Raw genomic sequence first — 25,187 nt, 5'->3', positions numbered from 1 at the left:
CTTTATGCCAAAAAAAAAAGGTACCTTTTGTTTTAAAATGGCTGTGGATCGGTTCCTGAGGCTGGAATGTCAGTGAATGCTTATTTCATGAGCAAAGTGCCTGCAGAGTCCAGTGCTGGCCAAAGTGCTGAGATCCTAGTTTGACTTACTACGTGCATTTTCTTTTAAACAGCATTCTTCTCCTTGTTAAGTACTGCTTTAAAAATGGCCAAGTTACTCTCACATAAACTGTTTCCCTATTTATATTAATTTGCTCTGGCATAGTGCTGATACAAGAAAATGTAGAATATTACATGTGAGTAATGTTATTTTCTTTAAAACCTTTATTTGTAGTCAGTTCCTGAATAGCTCAGAAGACCATCTTTATGCAACAGATGTGTGCATCAAACAAGGATTCTCTAATATTGCTGTATGTGTTCATCTAAATAGCAGCATGGGGTTGATGTTCTTGTGGCAAAAGGTAGCAACGTTCAAGCCGTGTATGACAGTTTTCCATTCCAAAAGAAATAGGTATTCTGGAAGTGGATACTGTATTGCAGCTTAATTACAAATCAATTCCTAGTATCTTGAACTGATCGCAAGTTGCAGATTGGCAGTTCCTTTCACAAGTCATCTGGGATACTGCTGCAGTGATGTGTGGTTCAATTTGTCTTGGACCTTGGGATTGTCATGAAACAGAAGCAGAGCAGTTCTTCTCTTCCTCAACCTGTGGACTTAACAGCTAGAAAATTCCTTAGCCAGATCTGTTTACCTTGGACTGTATCACTTTAAAAGGTGAACCGTAGTATCAACAATTGTATTGTGCAGCTGCCTTGCAATACAAAGAAACTCTCGGGGAAAAAAACCCAACAAACCACAAACCAACTAAACCTATCTTGCGTTGGCAAACAGTATTTATTCTGGAGCTTTCTATACTAACCATCTTGTTTCAATGACAGTTTTATTTGAAGGGCTTATATACCAGACATGACATTAGTAACAGTTGTCTTAATGTTTCTGGAACCTGCAGTGCTTCAGACATACTAAATCTTGCCTAATCTAATTCTGTTGAAGTTCACTGGTCTTTCTGTTGGTTTCAGTTGGAATTAGTTCAGGTCCTTAAAAGGTATCTACTAAAACAGCTTGAGAGAGGGATTGGTCATACATTAGGACAATTAAATAAATCTGAACATCTATGCGGCCTCTGGGGAGAAGAAAAAACAAAACTAACTTTTAAGCTTGGCTGATTAAGCCTTGGCCAGGTTTAGCAGTGAACTCCCACCTATCAAAATTTCTTTGTAGTCACGATGATGTCTTAATCCACGGCAACGGTTTCACAGTACACTGTGCAAAATGTCCGCAAGACAGGCCACCAGACAGCAGCACACTGAGCAGTTGCATGCCTAACCAGCTATCATTCGCCGCTATAGTCTGCAGCTGTGAAAGGACACACTGCATTAGCAAAGGTAGCCAAGCACTCTCTGCTGAGTAGTTGTGCTGGTGGCAGAATTATTACTCCTAGAACTTTGGTCCATGGACTAGTCCTATGATTAAACAAAGGGAAAGGGCTGGGGTAAGGTGCGGCTAAGGACTTGAGAGCAGGAGTATGGTCAAGATGCAGGTAGTGACGAATGGAGCCCCCCGTGTTAAAGACTTTGGGAAAGGGGCTGGTCAGTGGAGAGTAGAATACAGAAATGTGTAGTGAGTGTCAGAAAGTAAGGGAATGGAAGAAGTTTGGTCTTTGAAGGCTTGCAATGGAAAGTTACTGGAACTAAGAGAGGAAAGTGACCTTTTGATGGTTTTTAAATTACTCTCTGTGTTCCCTAATAACTTTTGAGTATGTTGGCTAATTTCAGAGACGGAGTTTGACAGAGGTGTAGGAGTCTGAGAGAAATAAGTTACTGCTGATTGTTTTAAGTAGACAACTGGGGAGAAGGGTAAGGCACTCTAAATTGCCCAACAGGATGAAGCTTTAACATGACATCGCATTATTAGGGCATCTGTGTGAGAGGGAGACATTGCTACAGGCATGGGAAAAAAATTCAAATAATTACGGAATTATTTCAGATGCCAGTGACATAGCACGTACAGGAGCCTGTCAGGTCCTGCCTGGTGCAGACATACCAGGAGTCTGCTAGCAGTTTGTCCTCCATCAGGGACAAACTTTATTAGTTGCAAGGCAGATGGAGCTACTAATGCTTCCTTTTCTCATAATTCCACAACATTTAACTAATGTATTACAAAAAAAAAAAAAAAAAAAAAAAGGAAAGGAAATGTGATCATAAGAGTTTTCAGGGTCCCAAACAAAATATATTTTGCTACCAAATAAATCCAGTATTATCAATATGAGGGAAAGGTGAGGAGGTTCAAAAGTAAGTACATTACCAAAACCACAAGCATGTCTTTAAGATAGTAAAAATTAAAATCCTAATGAATCTATTCAGTTTTATAGAAAGAATGTGGCCTCTGGCTGGGCTACAGTCAGATGGTTAGCCTGATGGCTATAACTCAAAATTTATGTGAATGTTCTGTAAATGTCACTTGTATTATGGACTGTCATTAGCCCAGTAATCATTTAGATCAGATTCAAGCGGTTGTGGCTAAAGTAAGAAAATGTAATGTTATTTGAATCTTTTTTGCAGGTGCTAGCATGCTGTCCATTACATAACTGTGTACAAATAAACTGAAGGGACTAAACTTTTTAACTGATGACATTCATCATTACAAAAGTGTCGTTTGTGCTGAGTTTTGTTGTAGGTATGATTCAAGAGCTCCATGAAAAGCTGGTATTTTTGAAAATTAAACAAGAAATTAGAAACAATCTTTCTGGAACTGAAGGAGGTTTTTATCTGGTGGCAGATTGGTTAGCAGTAGTACTTGTGTGTTATTGTTTTGTAGGGTGTTTAAAGGTAAAAGCAATTTTGACTTCATTGCAGGTTTTGGCTTAATGGAAATAACACTGTTGTTCCACAGAGAGGTATCATTTTACATCAAACTCCTGATAAAACCCAGTAAATAAACTTTCCTCACATATAAATACTAAACAATTGGGTTGTTTACTGCCAAATATTTACTGTGAAGCCCTGGAAGTGTTTGAAAACTGGTTTTTCTAGTTTCTGTTGCAGCAGATGCCCTCATAGGATCTCTTTTCAGTCCCTTTTCCTTTGCACACACCTTGTTTAAGCAGGAAGAGCTTAATTTAAGCCCTAATCTTTTATCAGAATAAACCTTAGTCATGTTTTCAAAATACCTGGTGCTTCGCTCCCCCCTCCATTTGACAAGTCAGGGAAGCAGGTGATGTACTACACTCCCAGCAGCCTGTTCCTTAAAGCTGACTGATGCCAGGCAAACATTGTTTCACCAGCGCATCTCTGCAGGGTAACACTCCTTAAATTTACCACCATTGCACCAGTTTAAGTTATCTTTGCTCTAGAACAGAGCATATAGCACCAGTGCACAGGGATTTTAGCATCTTTTGACAGCTCACACTGGGAATTCCTGCTGAAGGCAGGAAGACCTGGAATTCAAGAAAGGACTCTTGTCTTTTGCTTCAAAGAATTTTAGTGATAGTTTCCCTTGCAGAGAATTTAACTTTAGCGAGGTTGTCTTCAGTTGACACAGTTCATCTCTTTATATTTGGAACACAATGTGCCTTACCTCTCCCAGACAGAGCTAACCCTTACTGTTTTAGTGACAAGTTCCTGAGATAGGATCTACCTGCTGCCTTTATTGCTCAACCATAAATTGCCTATGGCTAAATATATGATCATTTAAGATACAGGTGGGTTTGGGGGAAGGTAATGAAAGTAGTGTACTGATAATATGCTGACTTGAGTTCAAAGTGGATCTAAAATGAACCCGTTAAACTAGGAAGGTGCTCAAGATTTTGATCACCATCACTTGAATTCCAGCAGTTTATTGCTTGGGGGAAATTTCATTTATTTTTTTTTTTAATTATTGTTCTTCAGTTAATTGATTTGAACTTGAAGTTAACAAATACTAACCTGTCCTTGAGTGTTATGTTTACCTTTTTATAACAGAAACAGGTACATTCTTTTGAGGGTGGGTAGGGTAGGAAAGAAGGGAGGGAAATGCCTTATGCAATTTTAAAGTTATTTCTATTTAAATTAATATTGCAAATTATTAGCCATAGTCATATCTTCTGTATTCAGCTCAACCACAGGAAATAGGCAATGGGTTAGGAAAAAAAATTAAATACGTAAGAAGAGCTTTAACCTAAGTAACAATTTTTAATACAATTTTTTTCATTGAAAAAGTGTGTGTCCAGAATGTTGTTGAAAATCCTACTAAAGGAACCAGTTCTTAAATGAAATGTAGCATTTAATGCAGTGAGATACAGATGATGTCTAAAGTAATTCAAGTAAAGAATTGTAAAATTATTATCATATCTTTACCTTTCTCCTTAGTTTCTATAAATGGTGTGTGACAGCTTTGCCCCTGGGTATGGTTCTGGCCTTCGTTTGTGTCTGCTGACATCTGTCACGTTCAGATGCTTGCCCTCACATTACAAGCACAGTAGAACCTGTTCATCCTTCCAACAGAATTTGAACCTTCTAATCTCCTTAGAGTGGTGAAGGAGTCGTGGGGTTTTTTTAGTATGTTCCTGAAAATAGGTTGTGCAGCTTTCAAAGCGTATAGGGTAAAGTTTACACCTCTATCAAAAAATCCCTTGTGAAGCCACAAAGGAGACTCAGAGGACTAGTAGTATTTTCTTAAAATATAAAGGTATTTTTACGTCCTGATTATTTTAAAATTATTATTTAACTAGATGTAACGTGGACTGGAAATGTGCATTTCTTACACAAGATCCATGTGTTTTTCTTCTTGTGAGTAAAAACTGCTCTGCAGGATATACAGTCTCTGGGTCTAGATTTGCAAACTGCTCCTGTGAGCAAACACTTCCCTTCTTGCAGAGCCTCTTTCTGTGGTCAGTGAGGTGCACACAAGCACAGAGATCAGCCTGAACGTGTGGTCCAAAGCCTAAAACCTTGTGTTTCTAGAGCAGAAAAAGGCGTAATATAAGTCTATGATGACAGCTTTTCTAGTAAAGACATTTCTCAAATTGTTGGAAAAAACCATGATACATTAGCGATGCAGGTGCCGTAGCAATTCTCTTGCTCTTTTCAGGCGGGCTAACCCAGTTCAGCTCAGGCATTCGGAGCACACCACCAGTAACCTCTGCTGCAGTGATAGTAGAGGACTGTGAACTTTGCATTCTCAGTCTTCTGGCAAATGGGAAAAGTCATCTTTTTCCCTAAACGCTGAGAGGGTGGGGAGCTGCCGTCGGTCGGAGCAGCAGGGGCACAGCGTGGGCAGCTGGTGCAGGAGGAGCGGTTCTCACGCACTGTGGCTCTCACACAAATGTCATCAGCTGGTGGTAGGAGTAGCAGCAGTGGGAGCACAGGGGTGTATCTCACATGATTCACTGGGGTCCTGAGTTTACAAAAATAGTAGAAAGAACCGGCACAGTTTCCAACAAGAAGTAATCTCTAGGGTGTAATGCCCTGGAAGGCAAGCCTTCTTTTCTTTTGGAATTTTCCACTTCTCCTTGTCGTGACGTCTTTGCATTGCAGACACCAAGCAGTTGTGAGCATTCCCATGGCAAAGCAAGTCTGTGGTTTGCCATGTGCATGGGCTCATTGTTACAGGCTCGCTGTGCTTTCATTTTCTTTGTTTTTCATTGCCAGACACGGGAAATAGAAACTACCCTTTAGTGAATGTGTTTCCTGCTTATTGAAATAAAGGTAACTGTTGATAGTTCTCACCTTGGTCTTGCCAATATTGATTTCCATTAAAATCCAAGCTTTACCTGATGTCCATCTCCCAATACTTTAGTGCTTTAGGAAAGTTCTGGATTGATATCCCTAGACAGTGAAGCCTTCTACCTGTAAAACCTGTTACCAGCAACATTTTTTACCTTTTTAACCAGCGTGTCTCAAGTGTAGTTGAAAAGAGAACAGCTAGGGTTGTGTTGGTGGCTCAGACTTCATGTTCACTTAGGCAGAAGTAACAATTAGGATCAATGACAGTACTATGCTGATCTCCAGCTTAAGACAGCACTCAGAAGTCCTCTTCTATATTTTACTATTTTGTGCATCACCATCAGAAGCAAAATATTTCAAATTCTCATTTAGACACTTGTTCTGCAAATATCTATGCATTTGTTTTGCACTAGAATAACATCACCAAAGAAAGCTGGATTAGTCACATACTTCTGTAGTATCTATGCTTAGAGTTTTCAGAATACAATAAAAATATAAAAGTTTTGTGTTAAGATTTATGGCCCAGATGGCATCCAGCATCCACATATAGTATTAGTAATCTGTTCTAACAGCTGTTTTACATCCTTGGTACCGGTGGGATTAAAAAGGACAGTAAAAACAACTTTGTCAATAAATGACAAAAAGGTATGAATTAATAGACATCTAGTACACAGCCACTAAATTAGAAGATGGGAAATTGCTTGCTGCAGATGACAGCATTTACTGTTCTCAGCAGCTTAAATACTTGTTTTCCTTATTCTTCATGAAAGTTAGTTTTCAGTAATTAAATCTTTTGATGTTATCAGTACTTACTTGATAAATGAGTGACAGAAGATACTGATTTGTATGACAGGGAATTTCAGTCTGGTTTTGTACTGTTCTGTAATAGAGGCTATTTGTGGTATAAATTATATCGATATAAATTTGGCTAAGATTTATTCAGTTGGTGTGCTACTGTTGTTCATGGCCTCTACTGCTAATTTTCCTTTTTTATATATTGATATTATAATATTTTTCTATATTATATATAATACATTTATATTATTTATAATAAAATATAATAATAAGAATATATTTTAATATAAGGATAAAACACATCCATTTTCCTTATAGCTTAAGAGCAAAACTTCACCACTTGTCAAAGTGCTCGAAAGTATTTTACTGAAGTTATTTAAAGTTCAATTTATTGTTGTGTTGAGAACAAGATCAGGATGAATAGGTTCTGAAGTAATTCCCTAGCTGGTTTAGTTTACAAAAAAAAAAAGGGAGTTCTGAAGATTCCCAACAGTTCTTTACTTCATGCTCATAAAGTCTTACTTTGTGATCACAAACCAAGCAGATTCCATTTTAAAGCCTGTAATGATGTGGACTCATTTCCTTAGTAGGTCTTAAGATTTGATCGGATGATCAGAAACAATCTGGTTAGTGCAATGTAAGAATCTCACAGCTGCAACATGGTAACTGGCGGTGTGCATTCTTAGAGTCTACTTTAGTACAAATCATACTGGCTCACTTAAACCACATTCCTCTTTCAGGTACCTTTCAACATTGTTAAATGGTTTGCAAAAACCTGCTTTACTTGCCAGAGCAGAAGAGCTGTGAGAGTGCATGTAGTTACTAGTCTCAGCTGGCAAAACGATAGCTTGCTTCTGGAGGCAGTAGCTTCCTGAAACTCAGTGGCCTGATCCCGGACTAAAAATACTTTTATTTTAAAGGAAGGGGAGAAGAAGGTCCCCCTTACTCAAGTATGAAGTGTCACAGTCAAAGAAAGATGGACCTTTCATTTTCTCAAAGACTGCTTAAATTAGCTTGTGTTGTCTGTCTGCATTTGTCTGGATGTCAGTGGTTGTCCTCGGTTGTCTGTGTTGGGTGAGTTTCAAGTACTGTGTCACGTTGGGTCAGTGCCCTGGTGGCCAGCATGGTGCCTTTCCAGGAATCACTAGAGGCAGAAAAGGTTCTTCCCAGAGGGCTCTGGACCACCCGGCCTGGTATCTTTTGCCTGTATCATCATCTCTGGGTCCTTTTTTGCTTTTGTGCTGTAGAAAAAACAGCCACTGGAGGTACACCTCATACCTTCAAGCTGGCTTAACAGAACCCTGCTGCCCCTTGTCTGTGGTTGGGGGGAACCCTATCACAGAAGCCAGTTTCACATAGTCAAATTATGCAACAGACTTCAGCTCGTTGCATAATAATACAGAAAACCTAAGTCCTCGACTATGTTCTAGCCATATTCTCCAAATTATTTCTTGTGTTTGTCTCTTCTGGAAGAAGCTTTGTAGCTCCATGTTGCTAGCAAAGGTTCCCTGAATTTGTTATACAGACCTTAGGGAGGAGAAAGTTCTGATCCATTAGTACAACATTTGATGTTGTCTGCTGTTACTTGTAATTTTTTCTAAATAGGGCACTGATGGTGTATATGCATACCTTTAAGTCTTTTGGGCATCTTTCAAGATGTAAGATGTTATTGTTAGTAATAATGAGCCAACCCTTTCCATTGCATTTCATACAAACAATTCACAGCTCTGCAGGAGCTAGGGCTAAGACAAATTTGAGCCACATTTTTGTCCTTTCTGTTCTGGACTATTTTGGATGCTATTCCATTCCTGGTATAATTTATACTGTAAGGAAAATTGTACTGTAAGGGTACAACAGCTGCCATGGATTACAGCGCTAATGGCCACACTGTTATGAACCCATCCCTGTCCTGACAGCCTGCTCCAGTACAGACTGTGGAAAAGGCATTCCCCACTGAGGAGCTTTGGACTGTTTACACAATACTTAAAGTCACGATTTTTCCCCATGTTGGATTCAAGGCTTTTATAGCTTGCTATGCTCTGCCACAGCAGGATGTTAAATTCACCCATAAAGTTTATTTTGGCCATGAGTTTTAATTGTCTTGTTGAGTTTCTCATTTTGTGTTTTCTGGATGTTGTCATACCATTCCAGTATTTCTTCTGGAGACATCCAGGTTGAAGTGGAATAATTTCACTTTCAGACTACAGTCTGAGGAAATTTTAGTGTGTTTAAAATAAAAGCCTGGGTACAATAAACTTTGTTCTGTCAAATCTTATAATTTAAATAATCTCTAAGTACTGTAACGTTTCCCAGTTGATCAAACTGTGGAAGGTCAATGGATCGCCGTACACATAACTTTATACTCCCAGTTCATGTTTTGCATTCCACTAACAGAATTCTTTTTGGGGAACTGCTAATGCTTGAGAAATACTATGGAGAACAGCCATTTATTTTCTCTTTCTGTTTTCATTTTGAATGTAACTGTCTTAAAAACTTGAGTGAGATGCTGTATTTGTTAAAACAAACTTCACTTCTTTCACTTTATTGAATAAAAATAGATACAGGATCCTTTGATGAATTCTACAGTGCAATAGAGGAGCATCATTGTCACAGCTTTGGGACTGTTCATCATTTGCTCTGCTGTATGCATGGTTAGATGTGATGGTAAGATTGCTTATATTTCCTGATTTTTGAGGCCTTTTTTTTTGTATGTGTGTGTTAACAGCTTGCACAAGTGGACTCCAGAGGTGTACATCTTGGCGCTGTCTTTGTTCGTGGCCTTACGACTTTGCTCATGGCCAATAGTGCCTGTGGCTTTCCATTCAGAATGGATGATTTGATGCCTTGGGAAGTGTTTGATGGAAAACTTTTCCAAGAAAAATACCAGCAGTCACACCAAGGTTGCCCTTTGGAAGAGCTTTTGGAAGGCAATGTGAGTAATCGCATTCTCTTAGACAGCTCTGTATTCCTTGAAAAATGTACCTGTCCATATATGTTTGTTGGTTTAATATTCATGTTTACACTGGGCTCCTTTCTTTGTGTATTTCCTCTCTTCCTTATTCCGTTTTCACCCTCTCTGCCAAAAAAAACACTTTAAGAAGGTAGAAATACTGAGACCATGAAAGAAGCTATAATTTTACCTTTATTTTTGTTTTCATTAGTCAGAAAATAATATAAGGAAGTGTCAAAATGTCAATTTAAAAAAATGGAAATAGCTGTAATGGTTTTCTAGTATTAAGATATCAATGAGATCTTTTCCCTGTAAGATTTTAGGCAATGTATTAAGAATGTCTTTAAATAAGCATACTGGGTATAATTTTAAAAGTGTTTAAGAGCGATATTTTTAAACGTATTAAGGAACCTAAAGTTTGAGAGAAAGGTTTGGTGAATTCAAAGAGGAACTGGATGTAGAGGAAGATGTGTATTCAGGTATTTTTTTTTTAGAATCTCACCGAGTACCTTCCTGTACCTCTAGGTACTTATTTAGTTCTCAGTCCCACTTTTCAGAAGCTGGGGATTTGTACAGTTTGCATGCTATGGTACCAAAAAGCCGTATGACTTAAAACATGCCTGCCCAGGCAAGGGCAGGGAGATATCAGCAGAGTCTTGCTGGGTATGGACCATATCTGGTGCAGTAGGGTGGTATGGCTGGGCTCAGAGATGGAATCTGCTAGGCAGGGTACAAGGCTGTATTAATGCATTAGTGAAGCCTCGGACCAGACCTGGCTTGTGCCCCATGAGAAGAGAATATGTGGAGAGATGCTTGGGTAGATCTGTACTCATCTGTTAAGACCTTCGATCAATGTGGAACTGAAAATCCTGTATAATTTAATTACTTTTGAAAATTTTACCTTTGAAAATGTTTTTACCTGCGCTTACATATATCACTTTAGGTTAAAATAAATAAAAGTGATTACAGAGAAAAAAGTTACGAATTTTGAATTATTTTAATCTCAATGTAGTCAATACCAGTTGTTGTATAATTAGTTTTCTTTTCTGATTTTGTGTCCAATTGCATACCATACTGATCTGATGAGTGAAGTGGGTTTGGGTGGGTGGAATGTATGTGTTTTCAGCATGGAGGAGGAGGATAATCCTTTCCACATGGAACCAATCATATGATTAGGACTATAGCCTCTACCCAAATCCTGTTGTTCCTATTAATTGGTCCGTTGATTTCAGTAGGTTTTGGACTGGGCCAGTGGTTCATCCAGTTTTTCATGTAGGACTTTTGCAGAACAATAGAGGATCTAAAGAATAAATGGGAAAATGTAAAACTCTACAGATCTATGTGAAATCGATACTTCTTTTCCATTTGGATAGAATTCATGTTAGCGTGTAAGTTTTACGATAGGTACCTAAATCTGTACAAAATTTATATCAGCTGAGAGGTATTTTAGAATGTGTTAGGTAGTGTGTTTTATCTAACATTTGAAGGCCTTGATGTGGTCAGGCTAAAGTTATATTTTAGAAGGAAGATGAAGGAAGATACTTAGATTCCCTAGAACTGAGTTGGGAATTTTCTTGATCAACTGAAATATCTAGGTTAGGGTTTTTATAAGCCTGATACTGTAATTTAAACAACCTCCAGATAAACTGTTCTGTTGTGGGGAAGAATAGTCTGGCTCTGTGAATTTTTAAAGTAGTTTAAATATCTTTTTTAGGTACGACTTTATGGTACATATATGGCAGAGATAGCTCCCAGACTAATAAAATAGCTTTCCAGCTTATCAGTTTGAGGAAAGAATCTGTTTTGGGAGAATTGCCAAGAGGTGCCAGTTTAGCTGGGGACACTGGCAAGGCAACAAGCATATGTGACTGTTTTTTCCTATTATTCTACATTTAACTTTAATAAAACTGGTACTTAGTTCCTGGCAGAGCTTAATGTACCACTGGAAGCCAAGATCTTTCAGCACTTGTTAGTTAACAATCTACCCCTGAGCACCATAAATCTAATCTGATGATAGTGACAGCATTGTATTCAGAAAAAAAGTTATTCTACATGTGTGTTTTGTTATAGAAAAGATAAGTAATAGGAAAAAGTTACTTGTTTTGGTGTTCAGTGCTTGTCTCCTAACTCCTAAGGTCCTTTCTCTGTGATCTGGACAGTTACATTACTTCAGGGAATTCAGGAGATCTCGGAATCAGTGTTGGTTTGATTATGGTGGGCTTAAATACAATTAACAGCTTTATGGAAATCGTATTAGAAATACAATCTTGGTTAAATATTTACATGTATACCAGAAATTTTGAATGTTTTGGGGTTTGCTTCCCACAGATTCTTGTACCAAAAGAAGAAAATGTATAAATTAAAAGCAGTTGCTATATTTGTGGGCAAGTTTTTGTGTAGCTCAGCTCTTTGTGGCCCAGCAGCTGTTAAAGATAAAAAATGGAAAGCTTCTGATAAGAATCAAAAATAGAGCCATCTTGCTTTTTTAAAAAAAATACGCTAAGCTCATATTATGCTAGTTCTCTGTTTTTCATAACAGTAATCATATTAGTTTGTTTATCCACACAGAAAATTGGATATAATAGTCTTATAAAGCAGTGAGGCAATGATATTATCACTTTATTAGCCTTTTTATTGTGCTGCTCACTAATGAGTATGTTCGTGATCAATTTTTTTAAATTAAAACTAAATTACCTAATGGGGTCAGCATAAGTGATATGTTTTGTCTTTTTCTGATCATGCCTTTCATCCAGCCTTCATAAACACATTCTCAATCTGTTCTCCCAGGAACACAATGAAAGTTTTTCCCATTAGTGGGTGTTCTTCACCGACTGTGCTCGGTTTGTGCGGAAAAAAAATATATCTGTGGGTTTTGCTTAAGGCTCTATAAAGAGGTTTGTTAACTCAAAAAATGTGCTAGGAAAGTTCGCAGGAGGGTTCAGAGATTTAGACTCTACCTTTAATTTAAGGAACCTCTCTAGCTGCTGTAGTCTTGCCACCTACTGGATTTTTACCTCCTGTAGTCCTCTCCCCTCCTTCTTGCCTCCCCCTTTGCCTTGGTGGTTAGAAAAGGCAATTTTCATCATATAAAAATCAGTTCAATTTTATGAAAATCACGAATTATGTTATTGCTCTAAAATCTGTCTTTTCATAATTCTTTTCAATGCGTACTACTGCCCATATGCCTAGTGCAAGTGAATAAAAAAGACAAGTATTCTAAAACCTGACATTTCTTCAAAGCTCGCTGAAATCGATGAAAGTTCAGGATATAGCACATCTCTTAATATTGCGTCTTTAAGTAGTTTCAGCTTGTCCTTTTGACAGTAGAACTTTTCATCACACCACAAGGTAAACATTTTTGTTTAATCCCCCCATTTCTCTTTAGACTTTGTTACATTTTTTTCAGTCAGGAGTCAGAGCTGATGTATCACTATTGTGTTAAGTTTTGTTTCTCATGTATGATGTTAAGACACTTTGATTTTCACTGGTGTGTTTTCCATGAATCCATCAGTTCTTACCTGGAGGCTTTAACCACCTCTGCCTCGGGTATTGCTGATAGAAGTCTAGTCAAGTATATATACAGAAGGCAAGGTTATAGAATAGGGAAGCATGTGACTTACAGATCTGAACAGAGAAGAAAAACTTCACTGAGAAAGGGGAAAACATTCCTTCTGCACCCCTACCCATCCTTCCAAGGATACACTTTTATTAGCAAATGTTTGAACTTTGTTTCCTGAAAAAATGTCAGTCAGATCTACGACCTTCATATATGCATGAGTGTGGCTAAGGCAAGTCTTTTAGTTGTTGTATATGTGATTGATTTGTGCTACACCTGAAGAGAGAAAAGCAGAACAGTCATTGATGTTTAACCCTATTGTCTGCAGGAGTCTTTGTATACACCCTTCCAGAATCTGAAGTCTTTCATTTGCAAGGCTTGCATGGCGAAGAAAAGAACAATACAGAGCAGACCAAGAGGGAGTGGATTTGTCACAGGTTGGCATTGTGTTAATTTTCTCAATAAAGTCAATATGTTGATGAGCTCAATTATCCTCCAACAGCAGCAGCATTTACATAGGCAGCCCATTGAGCTGAGTAAATTGTAAGCTCTTTCTCCAAACAACCGAAGGAGAGATCTAAGAAAATATTTCCTGGTTTTAGGAATTCCTGTGAGTTGGGGTTTTTCAGCCTGGAGAAGAGAAGATTATCACAGCCCTCCAATACTTAGAAGTGCCCTGCAAGAAGGCTGGAGAGAGACTTTTTACAAGGGCATCTAGTGACAGGACAAGTGGCTTTAAACTGAAAGAGGGTAGATTGAGATTGGGTATTAGGGAGAAACTCTTCACTGTGAGGGTGGTGAGGCGCTGGAACAGGCTGCCCAGAGAAGCTGTGGATGCCCCATCCCTGGCAGTGTCCAAGGCCAGGCTGGACGGGGCTTTGAGCAACCTGCTCGAGTGGAAGGTGTCCCTGCCCGTGGCAGGGAGGTTGGAACTACATAATCTTTAAGGTCCCTTCCAACCCAAACCCTTCTGTTATTCTGTGATGATGATTACCTAAGTTTGGGTAGAATAATATTTCCATCTGGCTATGTAGTTACTGAGATATATGCAGTACCTGAAATATCGTTCACTGACAGAAACATCACTGCTGTTTACTCAGTGGCTAAAGTTATTTTGATAGGAAGAATCAGATGTCTCAGATTTTTTTCTTCCTTTTCCCTCAGGGGACCTATCTTAACATTGATCGTTGAAGGTCTGAGTGAGGCACTGAAGAGAGAATACCTCTTACTGGACTGATTGATATAGTCCAAAATATAAGAAGCTTTTGAGCAACTTAGAGAACAGCTTTGTTACTGCCTAAGACCTTGCATTTTTTCCCCCAAAATTTATGGCTTGGTTTACTAAAGGTATTTGTTTTCCCCACCTAGTCTGCCTGACTTACAGGGAAAAAAAATATCTAAAAGGTTTTTAGCATCAGTCACAGATTAGCCTGAACATTGAGGCTTTTGAGGCTTCAAAATAATTCACACTGAGTCTCAGTGTTTATGCTGGTATTATGTTTATTACCTGCTTATTACCAGATTACTTAGAGTGTCTGTGAGGACAAAAATTACCCCTTCAGAATTCCTAGAGCAAATTGCAAGGCAAAATGATTTTCTGCTAGTTCAGTACTTTGCATTATGTGACAGTGATACTTCAGCTGTGGTACTGCACTGTACTGGTGCTGGACATTCAAAACTAAGGGTATCTGTTGGTGATTTGTGATACCAGACCTTGTTAGCATCTGCTATTGCTTGAGAGCTGTACTTAACCATTTTAATTATGATTTGTGATTCCAGTTTGGACAGGGATTTCTGTTTTGTTTTAATGACTGCAGTCTCCAAATCTGTGTCATAAAATTTTGATCTGGTTTCTAAATACATTTGTTAACAGCTTGTAATCATGATGTGCATAGATGGAAATGAGGACAAGAACCATGCTTATTAGGCTGACTTCAGTTTGGAAAAACCGTAATTGTGCGCAAGTATTTTGGCATAAAACTAAGAAATGTTTCCCCCCAAAAAATATGCTGTCTTTCTTTTTCTTCATTTAATCTTACATACAGTCCGAGTTTCTTACTAAATTCTGTTTTTCAGAAACACAACAAAGAGAATTTAATCCCAGGTTCCAGCAAACACACAGAAGTTCTTTTGTTCCTCCATATCGTCACCAGATGAGGGGGTTCCTATGGAGAAATCCTCAACCACAAGGTAAAAAATGTGTGCGCGTGTGTGTATTTGGAATTGTCTCTATCAGCAATATAACAGCTCTCTGTGTATATGCAGTTTGTGCTTGTATGTATGCAGTTACCCTGTGGCTACAGCAGCCAGTAACAAAAAATGTTTCAGTTATAGTTGCGTACTACCATTAGCAAAAACTTAACTCTGCAAGTTGAGGTAGAGTGTAGTGTTATAATCTGGAGTCATCTTTTACTCCCAGTGTTCTGGGGAAAAAAATGCTTTCATGTGGTATTTAAACTCTCCATGCTTCGTCTCAGCTAAACTATATTTTAAATTGTAATAGTTTTAAAACAAATTGGCACAGCTGCATAGAAATGTCTGTCTGAAGTCTTTAGCTGCAAATCTTAGTTCATACTTAAACAAAACACTTAAGCATATGAATAAAGCTAAACATATTCTTAAGTGGTTTTCTAGATCAGGTTCTCAGTTTCAGATCATTGCTTAAGTGATTGTGTTGGGTCTGGCTGAGCCCTGTGGAAGCCCTCGTAGTGCTGTGCTTGTACTGGTAGCTAGAAAGGTGGTGATAACACACCAGTGCTCTGGCTGCTGCTGAGCAGTGATCGCTCAGGATGGAGGCTTTCTCTCAGTAGCCTGGGGGTGGGCAAGATCTTGGGAGAGGACAGAGCCAGGGCAGCTGACCCAAAGTGACCAAAGGGATATTCCAGACCATATGACATCTGCTCAGATAGAAAAGCTAAGAGAAAGGAGGAAGAAAGGGGGGGTGGGGAGGGCATTCATTTTTTACGTTTGTCTTCCCAAACAACCGTTCTGTGTAACTCCCTGCTCCTTGGGAAGTGGCCAAACATCACCTGCTGATGGGAAGTAGAGAATAACATCTTTTGTTTTCTTTTGCTTCTGCACGTGTGACTTTTGCAATTGCTTCATTAAACTGCCTTTATCTTTTGACCCACAAGGGTTTTCTTCCATCTTATTTTCTCCCCCCCACCTTGTTATGCTGAAGAGGGGAGTGATAGAGCGGCTTGGTGGGCACCTGGCATCCAGCCAAGGCCAACCCACCACAGTAATACAAATGCAGGTTCTGTCTTGTCTTGGCATTAATCTTAAGTCATTCACCAATCTCATTTCCTAAACAGAACAGACATTTTAATGAAGCATTTCAGTTTTACTTCCTCATTATTATGAGTTAAAGCATATACACGTAGATAAAATGTAAAGCTAAAGTATGGTGTGTGTATGCTGACTGTGAGCAGAACCCAGACTGGTTATTCTTACTGTGGCCATCTCAGGAAGCCTGCTGTTCAGGGGTCAGGTCATCTCGGGCCAGCTCCAGAGACCTTACGAATAGATATATTCCACAAAGTATGTTCCACAGTAACTGTGCCGAACTGTGTTACAAATGTGTTTCAGTAGCACTATTAAAACATCTTGGCTTCTTCTACACTAGCCCTATTTACTGCCCTCAGGATGCTCTTAAAATATGATCCCCTAAGTGCAGTTACATTGCCTCTATTATAAGTAAAATAGATTTAATGGGAAAATAGATATCTCCCTCCAAAAGAGCCGTGCAGTGTTTTAGAGCTCCTTTTAAACTGATCTGCCAAGATGACTCATTTTGACAAAGTTTCTTTTTCCTGTTCGCTAATATTAAGACAGACACTTGGGTTGCTTCATTTTGTAGCTTTTGTCTCTGCTGTAAGTGTGTGTCTTCCCAAAGAGGGAGAAAAAAGAACAAAGAAGTGTCAATTTTGTCTTCCATGATAGCTTACATGATAAAACTTCCTAGTAATGTTGCTGATATCTGTCTATCCCATCTTTTATATCCCTTCTTGTGGCATACAGCTATGGTTTCTGCTGTTGTATATTATGTGGAAATCATTGGATTCAATTCATTAAAAAGTAATGGAACAGTAACCACAGGACCCATATCCTCTACTTCTCATCAGGAGTGTACCTAAGGATTAGGCAGCCTTTGCTTTCTTTTACAAGTTAATGTTTAAGAATTCCATGACGATGTCTCAGCTTCAGCAGTGGAGGAAAGGGTGCCTCCACCCAGGAAGCAGGAAGCTTAGAAACACTGGCATTTCTCGGAGATGGTGGTTTAGATCCCCTCAGGCAGAAGGAGAATTGAACTTAGGCATCTCTCATTTTATGGTGAATACTAACCGCTGATCTCTTCTGATTAATATCTCGTCTTCTGGCTGTATTTTGAGAGAAGGGAATTCAGCTGTGAGGTTTTGGTGTTTTCAAAGGGGTTGGGTTTTGGGGCTTTTGTTGTTGTTGTTGCTTTGGCTTGATTTTATTTATTTATTTTACATTCTTTTTGTAAATTTCTTGGCTGTGTGTCACAAGTAGAGAATTCATCCACCTAACTCGGAACAGGCCATCTAAGCCTCATAGGGAGGTAGATTTTCCCTTGTTGTTTCTTGTTTGTTAATTTAGGAGACTTGCTATTAAGCACGCTGACTTACATGTATCCCATTCTGAGTGTCTGTCCATTCTGATGCTTGTTAAACATATTGTAGGTGTGCAATTTAAAGTTAAGATTAGGCTTCTGTTACTGAGATATGAAACTTTGCATGGCAGCACTTTATAACCTGTGTGCTTTGAGTTTAAAAAACTTGCCAGAGGTGGCATAGATGTCTTTAATGAAGCATGACACATGGATTCGTGGCTGAAACACCACAGCGCATGCCATATTGGTAGACAAAACTTCATTAATTAGCAGTTAAGGCCACTAATATGTTGTTTTGGAATCACATTGTAACCTCATTCTACAAATAGCTAAAAATAAACTGAGCACTAAGAACTATGGAAATCAATATTGAGTATCGTGCGTCTTTGTCACTCTTCAGCAGTCCAACTGGTGAACACTGAGATTGTCATAGCATACAAATTGCCACCTAGATATAAATCAACATAAAAAAATAGCAAAAAAAAAAAAGTCTATAACCTTATCTGTGCATTGTCTTACATACTTTTAGAGCTATATTTTAAAATTTCAGTGATTTTTACAACAGTTCTCATACTAGTGTTTGAAAACCTGTCTGAAAAGCGGAGTGAAGATAAGGGGAGGAGATAGGGGAGAGAGTGTATGTGGGATTGGTTGTAGCAGCTGCATGAATTGCTGAAATCAAGGATACCCTAATACAGCAGCAATAGTGAAAGGTATTGGCAAGGATATAGAATTTCTGCTGGTGATAAGGTAAACATCATAACTCTCTGTATGACAGACCCAGGGGAGGGATGAGGACATAATGAGTAAGAGCTGTCAGAGCGCTGGAAGTAAGGGATGATAATTTCAGCTACCAGTCATCTACCACCAGAATCATAAACAGTGAGATGGGGAGATAGTGAAGAGTTTTGACCATTTCATATTTACATTTAGAAGGTGTTGGATTTGGTGGTCAGCTATATTCTGCCTAAGAAAATTATCTTCCCTCAAAAAAATTTAGTTTTGCTTTCTTTGTTTCCACCCACCTTTCCTTTCTTTTTCTTCTTTCTCTCTGATGGAAAAGGAGAGAAAAAGGGAAACTTTGGGACTTTTTTTAGAGCATTCTAGAGAATTTTAGTTGAATTTTAAAGAATTCAAAAGTGATTTTTTTTACAAAAACCCAAAATCTTGGAGAGAAAAGCTTTCATGGAAAATTGAAACCAGTTTTTCAGGGGAAAGGAAGGATGTCAAGGAAGGATATGGAAAAGATAGAATTGTTGGAGGTATGTCTCACTCAAGAGAAACTCTTTTGTCCAAGACAGAAAGGAATTATCCAGAGTTCCATTTCTTCATGGAATGTAATTGCATCAGAAGGGTTCATATATTTCAGTCTTGGCACACTGTAAACCATGTGCTGAACATAATGCAACTATACTGAAAGATCTGAGTTTGTAGCACCATTTCATTTGCTGGTTGTTTAATCAAGGCTTCCACACTCATGTTGCATACTCTGTGTTCAAGCATGTTTCTGATTAATAGGATTTTGATAGAACTGTAGTGTAGGTGGGACTTGGTAGAACTTCGGTGCTGAAAAAAAGATTTCATTTACAGCTTGACTACAGCTTTATTTGTAGGAATTTACACAGGCACAATTAAACCAGTATGAAAACATTTGTTAATATAGCTTGTCTGGTTCTAAAAGTGTATTTTCCTCTCCTGAATTCACAGAGCCTGATCTACCAGCCACTGTGTATGACCTGTATGATTCACTATACCAACCCATTAGTTGGACTAGATTTAAAAGTTACAGTGACCCAAGAGCTTTAAGAAGAGCAATGCCACCATGGGCTTTATCCTCCAACATCTCAAAATACTAGCCATAATTATACACCAACTGGAGAGGAGCTTGCTCTTTTCTCAAAATATGTATAAATGTAATTTTTCTTGCAGACTATCTGAATAAGCTCTTGTTTTCATGCTTTAATGTTAATTAAAAATATTTCATTCCTCTCCTGCTCCTTCCAGGTAGAGAATATGGATTGGGATATCCAGACCGGAGGAGAAGATTCCACCTTCCTCCTCGGTAAAGAATACGTATGTACAGGTAGCAAACTGAGAGGACGAGATAGACAAAATTATCTCAGTGGTAACTATGAGAGCCTCTTTCTATGAACTTTACAGAGTACCTGAACCATGTGACTGCAGAGGAAATCACTCAAACCTGAGGCTATTCAGCTTGTTAATCACTTGTCACGTTAGGTCTAAGCTTGCTATGAGACCGAAATCCCTAAAATTTAAGTTACAGGTACCAGCTGAAGCACTGTAGCATATTAGTATACGTACAGTATACAGTATAGCTATACTATGGTGTCTATTTAACACTGGAAAGTCTGAGGTGTTTTTACAACATCGTTAGATGTTCCTGACTATAAGTCTTAAGACTTAAATTATAAGTTTTGCGTATTTTCATTATAATTGTATATATTACAAGAGTTTGCTCACCATGAATGATGTGGCATATCCATGATGAGTTGTGGTTTGTGTCTTAATTATGGATTATATTTTTATCTGAAGGGTTATACCATCGTTACTGAAACCTGTTGAAAAGTTTGAAACATGGTATCGCTGATGTACACATCACCTGCCAGTGAAACAAAGTGACCTTCCTGTAAAATGCAGTGCTTTCTTACAAGAGCCAAAAATTGCAATTATTTTTGGTGCTTTTAGTTGAACAACTTTATCTCAGCTGGCTGTGTGGAGTGAACCACGTCAGCACTGAGAAGAGAAAGAATCTGTCATGCTTTACTTCTGTAATAAATAATACCTATGAGAACTAAGTATTTTTCCTGTCTAGTAATCTAATTTAAACACTTCAGAATTATTTCTTGAAAATGAATATATTTCACTTTGTGATTCAAGTTCAGTGATGGTTGTATTTAATTATAAAATTAATTCATTTTAAGTAGAGTTAACATAAATAATACCAAAGAAATGTAAAATAACGGAGCATATACGGTTTTTAACAGCATCACAGGATCATATATATCATAGTAAATTGGTACTGCAGAAGACCCTCTTCAAGTCATTTCTTGTGTTTTTTAAGAAACTGGTTTAGAGATTACATCAACTTTCTTATGTCTTCCATTTCCATGCTCATTCAGTTAAAAATAATCAGAGGTACTTTATCTAATTACTGTCTTTAGGGAAAAAAAAAAAGGCAGTTATGTAGAAATCCCATTTTAAATCATGAAGTGTAAAAATTGTACCAGAGGGAAGAAGTGTCAACAGCATTTATGTCACATAGAAGGTGGATGACACACTTAGAACCATGTTTCTCTCTTTACTGATCTGCATCTCAACCTGATTGAAAATTGTTCTAATCTATGTAATCTTCAACAATTTTCATGCTTTTCTTATATTTCTAGCAAACTTTGAATGGGATTGGCTTGAGTGGATGGGAATCGATGGGCTTTCATCTGTTTATGTGCTTTGGAATCACAGTATCTTTAGTTTTGTACTTTAGCATTTTCAGTACATGAAGTTGTATAATATACCTCCTGTATGAGGAGAGGTTATGATGAAAGAAAAATGAAAGCCTGATGTCCTGTTCCTGCTCTCAAAAAAGACAGAGCAGCAGAAAAAGAAGAAACGCAAAGATAGAGGCAAAATGTTAAGAGCAAGTTTTGAAATCTGACACAGTTTGCAGATTTTTATAAGAGCATATTTAGTTATTGAAGATGGTGACTATTCCAAACAGTAAAGTCAGTGGTCAGAAACTTGGTGCACATGCTCAAAACTTTGTATTAGAACTGTAGGCCTTAGTGTTTATTATGTTGGATAATCCACTCTTGGATTATTTTTCTTTTTTGTTTTGAATATTATTGATTAGTGTCTTGTTAGTGTAGTACTCATAATCATCATTCTAGATTTTACTGGTACAGAAACTGTATTAGGCTTCTTATTGTATTACTGCCGGAATTATTTATTTTTATAAACATTGGAAAATTAAATTTCTATCTGAAAACTGTCTCATGATCCATACTAACAGAGAGTAGCAAACGCTGTAAAACTTAATGCTTGCATTAAGGCTTGCAGAACTTAAGGTTCAAAACATAAGTGCTTATCTGGATAATTAATACATAGATCACTAAACCCAGAACACATCATTATGGTAGTTTAATTACCCGCATGATACAGATCACAAAATCTTACCCTGCAACAGGTCGTTAACTTCTAAAATTGTTTCAGTGTTGATGTTCATGTGTCTTACTTGGCTCCTCTCAATGATTTGTCTTTTAGATCACACAGGTGACCCTGCTTATTACTGGAAGCGAATGAAAACGGATAAAAGAACAAGATACATTTTAATGAAAAGCTGTATGCTGAAGATCATGAAAACTTCATCAGTATTTAAAAAATGGTGGTGGGAAGATTCTAATCAGAAATTTATCATGCCTCATTTTCAGTTCCATTTTAATTTGTATACTTTTTTTCTAGCCTATAGCTTAGAGAAGTGAATTATGAAATGCTGTGAAACAACTAATATATAATTTAGGTTCCAGCTACTATTGTTTGAAGCGCTTGACAAAAACCTTGTCGACACAGTTACAAAAAATGAAAAATTATGTCTAAAAACTAGAGTCCAGTCCTAGGTGTTGAAAAAGGCTGCAAAAATTTAATTAATCTGATTCTGTTGTGAGAACTGTGTCTTCCATTAAAGCTTTTTGCTATACGAGGCTGAAAGTGCCTGGTCTTGGACAAAAAAGGGTACTTCTAAAGTGTTTACGGTCATATCACAGTTAAAAAATGTTACTTTTCTGTCACGTGGCTTACTTTCATAGTTCCTCAGCCTCAGAGAATAAGAAAAGGGTAGCTAAAACATTCCAGAAAATTATAAAATTAGTTTCTATGTAAAAAACTGCTACAGCTTTTATTTTGGGGCCTTTCAGAGCTGAGTCAAATGCGTAGTCCTCTTCTGGAATACCTACAATTCTCTCTCTTCCATATGTAGTGAGTCATTTATGAAACATTTAAGGTTTATGCCAGACCTCATATCTGTCTTTAGCCTCAAAGTAAAGGTGTCGGTGCGAGCCTTTGGCCAGTATAATTTTGGAGGAAATTCTAAGTCAAGGGGAAACTAACAGATGATTCGAATGCATTCTTTTTTTTTCTTTTTTTTTTTCCTCTAAGTGGCAGTTGTTTGAAGCCCACAGGGTAAAAATTTTTCCCTGTTGATATTATTGGTGCATCTTTTGCAGATATTAGTGGCACCATGATTTTGCTCCATACTGCTAAGGTAGTCCCAAGAGATTAATTAAATGGACAGAGTACCGGTGGGACAATTGGGTATCTCCTGTATTAATTTTTACTGGTCTATTACTCATCACACAGACTTTATTACTATTTTGGAGATATGTGTATTTTTAGAATAGTACCTAAGTATACTTTAAATGTCTTTTAGAAGTGTTTAGCATGAAGAAAAAGCATTATTTTTATATTCCAAGGAGAAAAGTTAGCTCTAATTTTGAAATCTATTTTCAGGAGTACTATAGATATTGTACAAATTGCACTTCTCTTTATGATACAGTGTTTACTAACTTCAACTCTGTGGGTTTTAATCCATTATTGTTCAGTTAATTTGGTTTCTTAGGCCTTGTGCAGGTAACCTCTTTGAGTCAACTGTCAGTGGAACTTAGTTCCTATTCACTGTACGTGTTATGTCGAAGTGAATAGTATTGTCAGACATACATAGCTCGTTACTATAATTTCCTTGCATGTATTTTTCTCGTTGTAACTCGATAAATATATTCTTTCATGCTCTGCATATAGCAACAGTCCAGCTAAACTGGTAAATTGGTAGCAATACAGGATTTCTAGTTGTATTAGACGTTTGAGCAGACACAATTTTTACACAACATGGTGTCTGAGTTGCGTTCCAGGGATCCTGTCATGATAGGGGCATTCCTGCTTCTTTTCTCTGTTGATTTGTCACTGCCTGTAATTGTAATATCACTTTTTTTCTCTTTTTCCCCCCAAAACCTTTTGGAATAATATGGTCTGAGTTTTATGGAAAGTTCTCTGGTTTCAGAAATCTCATAATGTATAATAGTGTATTTGAAAAGAATGTAACTGTGTGCCAGAATTTGTTGGTAATTCCCCCTTCAGGCTTTGATATGAGAAAAGATTTCTGTTGGCCTCAATAAACAAAGTTAAATACAGTTAGAGTGGGAGTTTTGCTGTGCTAGTTGTGGTATGTTATGAATTGTTGGTAATAATTACCCTGACTACTGAAAAAATGTTAGCTTCTCTGTTGAGGTTTTTTTTTTTTCCTCCTAATGTTAGACCATAAGCAGAAGCTGCTTATTATTATTTCCAAGCCAAAAGATTTTTTTTTCCCAGCAGGAATCATAGAGTGAAAGCAGAAGCATGAAATTGAAACGCAGAGGTGCTACTTTCCTGTCTCAGTAAACTTTTTAAATTTGTCAGAGTGCCATAAAGCTTATGGACTGTGGAAGAAAGTCTTCTACAAGAACATGACCTTAAAGATTCCAGTCTGATAGGGTTTCCTTAATATGTGGACTACAGGGTTACTGTGAACGGGTACAGGACAGAGGTAAAACAGATGTGTATTTGAAGTGAAGGAGCCTATGTCTGTGCAGAAAAATATTCTTGTTTCTTGTTTTGCTCTATTGCTTACTGTATTCTCTGGACTATGTACTGGGTAACTGCCTTTCATCAAATGTTCACTGAAATTGTGGGTTTATTTATTAGCTTTATTTTTTTGCCTTCTGGAAGGGAATTCAGAGAACGTTCATTAACATCAATAACTTAGGCAACTGTGACTCAACAGAAAACATTACATGATCATTGTGAGAGAAGAATTGACTGACAGGAAGACATTGATCAACTTTCCCCTTTTTATCTATGATGTATCCTTCATCTTACATTAGTTTGCTCATTTGTGTGACACCATCACATTGGGAATCTGAATCTGGATTGCAGAAAACACTGAAACACTAAGTTAATCTTACGATGCTGTGGGACTGTAAGTATCAAAACATACAGATTACGCCTGTTTTATAAACCAGGAAACTACAGTTTTAATTGCTATGCTAGCTCAGCAAGCACTGTGCTGAGGCAGAGGGGAATAGCAGTGCTAAAAAGCTCTACAAATATTTTTGTACCATGCTGTCAGGGCAGAATTGTAAGGATAATCAAACATATTATTTTGCAAAGGTGGTCTTCAATTAAATGTTGAGGAAGAAGATAAAAATTTTATGTGTTCACATTTAAACATTGACTCAGTCTTGTCAGCTAAGCTGGGAGGCAGGCTTGGATACGTTCCTTCCCTAGGAAGGTTGATGGAAGATTCCTCTCTGATGCAGAGCCTCCTCCTTAGAGAATACCTTTTGGTGGTATAGAAGCATGGTCAGCCCAGTAAATAAGCAGAAACCTTGGCTTGTTTGTGCCACAAACAATCATGCTTGAGAGTGTAGGGATACCATGATGTTT

General features: G+C 37.7%; 1 protein-coding gene across 5 annotated transcripts in view; it reads left to right on the top strand.

Moving 5' to 3' along the window:
• FAM120B (family with sequence similarity 120B) overlaps positions 1-23,893 on the top strand; it is a 63,366-nt gene extending 39,473 nt beyond the window's left edge. For 3 of the 5 annotated variants that reach the window (XM_055810573.1, XM_055810574.1, XM_005239120.4), the window contains exons 7-11: positions 9,283-9,489; positions 13,392-13,500; positions 15,140-15,253; positions 19,701-19,758; positions 21,975-23,893. In XM_055810573.1, the coding sequence (XP_055666548.1) occupies positions 9,283-9,489; positions 13,392-13,500; positions 15,140-15,253; positions 19,701-19,758; positions 21,975-21,987 (501 nt within the window). In that variant the 3' untranslated portion in view covers positions 21,988-23,893. Of the gene's footprint in view, positions 1-9,282; positions 9,490-13,391; positions 13,501-15,139; positions 15,254-19,700; positions 19,780-21,974 lie in introns of all 5 variants that reach the window. The other 2 variants (XM_055810576.1, XM_055810575.1) reach the window with 2 other exon arrangements.
• The last annotated feature ends 1,294 nt before the right edge of the window (positions 23,894-25,187 follow it).

Source organism: Falco peregrinus, chromosome 7, assembly GCF_023634155.1.
Source record: "Falco peregrinus isolate bFalPer1 chromosome 7, bFalPer1.pri, whole genome shotgun sequence".
NCBI classification, from domain to species: domain Eukaryota; kingdom Metazoa; phylum Chordata; class Aves; order Falconiformes; family Falconidae; genus Falco; species Falco peregrinus.
This window is presented reverse-complemented; position numbering and strand designations above follow the sequence as displayed.